At 46.7% G+C, this 6,000-nt stretch overlaps 1 protein-coding gene across 1 annotated transcript in view; it reads right to left on the reverse strand.

Moving 5' to 3' along the window:
- The window catches only part of LOC139753067 (uncharacterized), a 121,924-nt gene that overhangs the window by 4,287 nt on the left and 111,637 nt on the right, over positions 1-6,000 (reverse strand). Inside the window, exon 3 of the mRNA XM_071669163.1 lies at positions 2,232-2,597. Within this exon, the coding sequence (XP_071525264.1) occupies positions 2,232-2,330 (99 nt within the window). The 5' untranslated portion in view covers positions 2,331-2,597. The remainder of the gene's footprint in view (positions 1-2,231; positions 2,598-6,000) is intronic.

The following is a 6,000-nucleotide window of genomic DNA, read 5'->3' on the forward strand; positions in this document are numbered from 1 at the left end:
ACAGACTGTCATACGGTAACTGTCTTTGACAGGTAACACAGACTGTCATACGGTAACTGTCTTTGACAGGAAACACAGACAGTCATTAAGTAAGTGTCTTCGAAAGGACACACAGACAGTCAAGTGTCCTTGACAGGAAACACAGACTGTCTTACGGTAACTGTCTATGACTGGAAAAATATAAGAGTGGCTCCTGGTCACTAACCATCATCTTCAGTAATCGGTAACAGCTCCCACGTACACTTGGAGCCAGACAATGACCTTAATGGGCCCCCTCAATTCCCGGCGCATTTGGAGCCAGACAATGAGTGACCTTAATACACCCCCAACATCCAATTCACACAGACGAGGGCTCGGGCGACACAGGTGAATTGCTGATGAAGTCAATCCATCTGGAATGCGGGTGGAACACGGAGGGGTAACACGGAGGGGTAACACGGAGGGGCCAAACGGGCAGCTCTGTAATTGAGCACAGGATTCCTCCTCAGGTATCACAAATGACAAAGGTATGATGACAGGTACGATGGTGAAGCTTCGTTACTCTCTGACGAGGGAGGGAATACCTAATCGTGGCACTCGAGCTCGTGGAAGGGCCTCCGATCCTATATATATACATATATAGCTTCGTCTCTTCGATGTATATCAACTGACTGTTATAGTTCTCTCTCGTGTCTCCCCTGATGATGTGATTATGACACGAAAGTGCACTTGGGAACTTATTGTGTTTCATTTTTCCCCGTGGACTCATAGGAATATATATATATATATATATATATATATATATATATATATATATATATATATATATATATATATATATATTCTTCTAGAAAGAAAATGCGACATCAAAAGATGAAGAAGTCATTTCTGAAATTCTTTCCTTGACTGAAGACGTCAGAAACAGCATCCTGGATATATCCCCAGTCCCTTGTGAGGAGGGTTCTTTACGATGCTGTCTGGACGTCAGAGGAGCAGGAGGAGGAGGAAGGGTTCGTCCATTCGAACAGCTTCCCTCATCAACTTGGAAACCTGACGTAGATTCAAAGTAACAACACACACAAGGAAGAAACTAATCTATGTGTCACAGTCGCATAAACGGTTCAGGTAGAGACACATCCACATTTTATACGAAGATGTGATGTTAAATCTTCCAGTGGGAGGGGGAAAATGATCCTTGTAAAACTGGAGACGGGCCAAGCGGCGCTGAGAGAGAGAAGAAATACGAACTTCCTGTCGAAAGGGAGACTCATGAGTATATCCACTGACTGTTATAGTTCTCTCTTGTGTCTCCCCTGATGATGTGATTACTGCACGAAAGTGCACTTGGGAACTTGTCGTCTTTCTTTTTCCCCGTGGACTCATAGGAATATATATATTATATATATATATATATATATATATATATATATATATATATATATATATATATATATATATATATATATATATATATATATATATTAGATACGTAATTAGTGGGTATCTGTCGGCTTGGGAAAGCGTAATGAGATAGTTTCTATGATTATTACAATTATAAATGCTTTTCATTAGGTCATATTTCGTATTCAAACTTAAAAAAACGTTTTTTGGGCGAAAAAAAAAAAGATTTCCCTGAACTATTTATTAGCTGCAGTTTTTGGTATTTTTGCGAGGGTAATATATTTGCTTGGAAACCTCAGTATAAGGACTAAATTTTTTGCTGGGGTTGAAATATATGATGGGGGAATGTTAGGACCTGAATATCAGTAATTAACGGTTACGCAATTAGAAGATCCTGTGATTGCTGGCAACCCAAGGGTGGGTCGGTTTGATAACTGTTTCTTTCCCTACACCTCGAAGCTTTGGAACTCTCTCTAACCTCTCGCGTGTTTCCCCGGTAACTATGACCTGGCACACCTTGTGAGTGAATCTGTCCAAGTGGAAGGAGTCCATGACACGATTTCAAAACCTGGTCTCTCTCACCTGCGTGAAGAACGACGCGTCTCACAACTGGACGCGGGAGGAGTGGCGTCCGTTCCAATCTGGCGACCCATGCAGGATGATTTTTGGACGATGCTAACTCGTTACGATGCTTGTTGGTAGTAATAACTGCCTGTTAATGGTCTTACCTGCTTGTCAGAAGGCGTAGCTGCTTGTTACGCGGGTCGTAGCGCTGCCCTCCACTCCCTCATGTGGGTTCGTACCTGTCGTAGCGCTGCCCTCCCTCCCTCTTTACCTCACGCGAGTCGTACCTGCTTGCTGGTGAGGATGATGAAGAGGATGAAGGCGCTGGAGAGGAACGCGAGCACCAGGGCAGCGGTGAGCGCCACGCCGAGCACCACAATGAGCATGGTGAGCAGGGCGCCCTCACCACCGCTGCTCCCCTGATGGACACCACCTCCGCGCCGCCGCCCCGCCGCTCACCATCGTCTGTGGCCACCGTTCACCACACCCTCGCCACCACGGCGCGCATGACCTGCCCCCCACACCGTCCAAGTCACCAGCAGTACACACGCCCGCGCGCGCGCGCACACACACTCACACCTGCCGAGCCTCTGGCCACTTCCTTACCCCTGCTTGTCCGCCATCTCGGCACACACACACACACACACACACACCTGCGGGACAAGATAATGCTGTACTCACAGTATGTAACTACAGAGGTGGAGTGATATACTAAGTGCATATAATATGTAATATATAATAACATATAACAAATCTACCTCGTATGAAGTATATTCATTCATATATGAAATCTATTCTAGTAATATTCTTTTCCACATTAATCAAAGTAAATGTCAATTATCTTTATTTACCTTTTCTCTTATTTTTTTTGAACTGATTAGCTTTACAGCCTAGGCGAGGCAGCATCAGGAACAGACGACTGAAGCCTCTGAGGAAAAATATCCTCGCTTGGTTCCTTCTTTGGTTCCTACTTTAAAAGGTGATAAGAGAGGAAGGGAGGATTTCCAGCTTCACCCACATTAATCCCTCTAACCATCCACTTTATCAGCTTATTTCCAACAGCACCAACACCATGGAGGAAGTCCTCATCCACCTCAACACCATGGAGGAAGTCCTCATCCACCCCAACAGCATGGAGGAAGTCCTCATCCACTCCAACAGCATGGAGGAAGTTCTCATCCACTCCAACAGCATGGAGGAAGTTCTCATCCACTCCAACAGCATGGAGGAAGTCCTCACCCACCCCAACAGCATAGAGGAAGTCCTCATCCACTCTGACGGCTGTGCTCCCACGGACAACCTACACGATAGGGCCTAGCTGCAGCTAAAATTCGGTCCTGCATACCTACGCTAAGGCGAGAGAAGGACAGTGCGAGTGAAGGGATAAGCCAGAGGACAACACATGATCCAGAGATCGAGCAGCTCATTTTTCTTCGAGTGAGAGTAATGGCTGAGAGGCCGTTGTTGTGGCGGTGGTGGTATTAGCTCAGGGAACCCACTCGAACCAACCCTTGAATGAGATGGTGTGTCATTGAAGACATATGGCTATTTATATGATCACTCCGGCTTAACGAGAGAGAGAGAGAGAGAGAGAGAGAGAGAGAGAGAGAGAGAGAGAGAGAGAGAGAGAGAGAGAGAGAGAGAGAGAGAGCAGTCAAACGAGCGTTTCTCTCATCGTCCGATGGCCACCAAGAGGGATACCCCCAGCTGTCTTAATGACCCATTCAATACCGTAAGATTAAGACGGGAGGCGAGGGAGGGAAGAGGCACCCCTGCAGAGCTGAGCTGAACGGTCTTGCAAGGAGCCGTCACCAGTCGGATGGCTAGAACGACACGGTCGTCTGATGAATAGACCAATCAGCAGCAGCGAAGGACACCCCCTCGCGGTGACGTAGGCGGTGGTGTCAATTCTACCTGTCTAATGGAGGAATTGACCGACCGTGGCTGTATGACGAGTGGTGCAAAGCTTTTCGCCCCTCAGACGTGGCACCACCGCTTGCCTCTGCCTGGTGAATGTTGTGGCAGAGTCACCGGGTAGATGATGTCTGTATTTCCCTTATGATAGTATCAGAGCACAGTCTTGGTATGGACTGTGGTATATGGTATTGGATAGCACTGACATTAAGACAAAGGATAAGGCAGAGGACTCATGCAGGAACCAGATCCACATAAGGGGCCTAGATCGCATGATATTTTGAAGCTTGTTCTCAGGCAATGTGCAAAGAACCTCTTGACGTGGTTTCAAACATGTCTTTTTTTCAGCCTCTCAACAGGAAAAGAAGCTACGCAGTCAGAGTGGCAGAAGAGAGCAAATACAACATTCATTTTCAAGAAACGTGAAAGCAAAATCGTCCTGAATGGCTGAAGTGTTGCTTCAATAAGAAAGGTTTGCAAGGTTATCTATCACGTATGTGTGTGTAAACTGATAATCCTTATCATTACGGATACAGGGAGCTTGTGTAGCAGGTTTCTATTGAAATTATTGATAATTTGCCCTATAGACATCCCTTGCAGGAACTAGTGGGAAGTAAATCAAAGAAGAAGTTGAAAAAAAAGGGAAATTCTGGTGAAGGTAAGATTGGCGGAGACTAAACCCAGCAGCTGAGTCTCTTGGGCTGGAGGGTTAGTTTGGGCTGTGGTCGGAGGCCGGTTTGGGAGTCGGGGTGAGCAGGGAACGAAACCAACCTGTGGGAAGCCCTTAGCTTCTCCCCGTCGTTGGAGAAAAGATCGACTGTCGGATCTCCACCCGTGTTTTGGATGGTGCTGGACGAACGTACGTCTTGAGCAGGAGGAGGATGAGCAGCGCGTATGGTGAGGACGTCCACTGTCTGTATCGCATCGAAGTAGATAGCCCGACCCTTCCCGCTGGGTCTGTCTCGTGTTGTTGGCGTGTCGTTGCAAACTTGGTGCATCTTGCGAGAGTGTGCCACTGCGGTTGAGGGGCGGTGGCTCCTGGATGGTCCGTTGTTTTTTGGTGTGGAGGACTTCACAACCTACCTTCTTGAGAGGCGAGGTCATGACGCCCTGGTCCGAGAGCCCTGGAGGAGGGAATCTGGCTCAAGTGGTGACTGTGGTTGGTCCGCGGTAAAGTTCCGGGGCTTCATGATCCTGTAGACGTTTACCAACTTGGGCTGACGGTCGAGGTGTCGCGTGTGGCCGAGGTGTCGCATGTGTGGCCCCCCCCGGAGCTGCTGAAGACGATGGTGTGGAGTGGCCTTGTCTTGTGAGCGAACGACACCGTCTCTTTTATTTTTCCTCTTTCCAGTGGTGACTGGGCGTATATCTCTTCACGGTGGCGTGAAGGTTCTGCTGCTGCGGACTGGTTTTGAGGATATAGGTGAGGAAAAGGGCGATTCTGGTGACAGACAGGTGTTCTGGGTGATTAACACACACACACACACACACACACACACACACACCAATAATGAAAACAGGTTGTATTTTAGAAAACGGTAAGTAACCACAGCAGCCAGGCAGTGTTTTGGAAACATACAACAGAGCAACAAATGACTTATAGTAAGACGAGAGGAAGAGAAAACTCATGAGAGCACTCACTGAACACCTGAGACAGTTCTATGAAGATTAGGATCAAATCTTTATTTACGGAGCGAGTAACTAATGACAGAACTGGTATGAAAGGAATAATGAAGTGGAGAAGGATAGATAGTCATAAGGAGTTGGATTCTAAATTTCAAACCTCAAATGGTTGAAGATGTACACCGTCTCTCTATGCCAACTGAGAGACCAGACCAGACTATGGAAAGCATAAAGGCACGAGACGAAGAGTATGTGGAATCATGAAGGACATAGACCTATCTATGTGGACCCGATGATCTTCCTGATATCTAGTCACGTCATACCAAAGGAACGTGCTGGAGCCATCTTCTGAAGGGGACACTATAAAGATGAGGGATCACTTCGAAGAGTGGAAAAAAAAGAAAGAAAACAAATGTCGTGCCAATTTCTAAGAAGGTCGACAGAAAAATTACCCAAATGTAAAGGCCAGCATTGATTCGAACAGTGAAAGGATTTGTGTGGAGAGACGAGTTGATAAAT

The sequence above is a fragment of the Panulirus ornatus genome, chromosome 14 (assembly GCF_036320965.1).
Source record: "Panulirus ornatus isolate Po-2019 chromosome 14, ASM3632096v1, whole genome shotgun sequence".
Taxonomy (NCBI): Eukaryota; Metazoa; Arthropoda; class Malacostraca; order Decapoda; family Palinuridae; genus Panulirus; species Panulirus ornatus.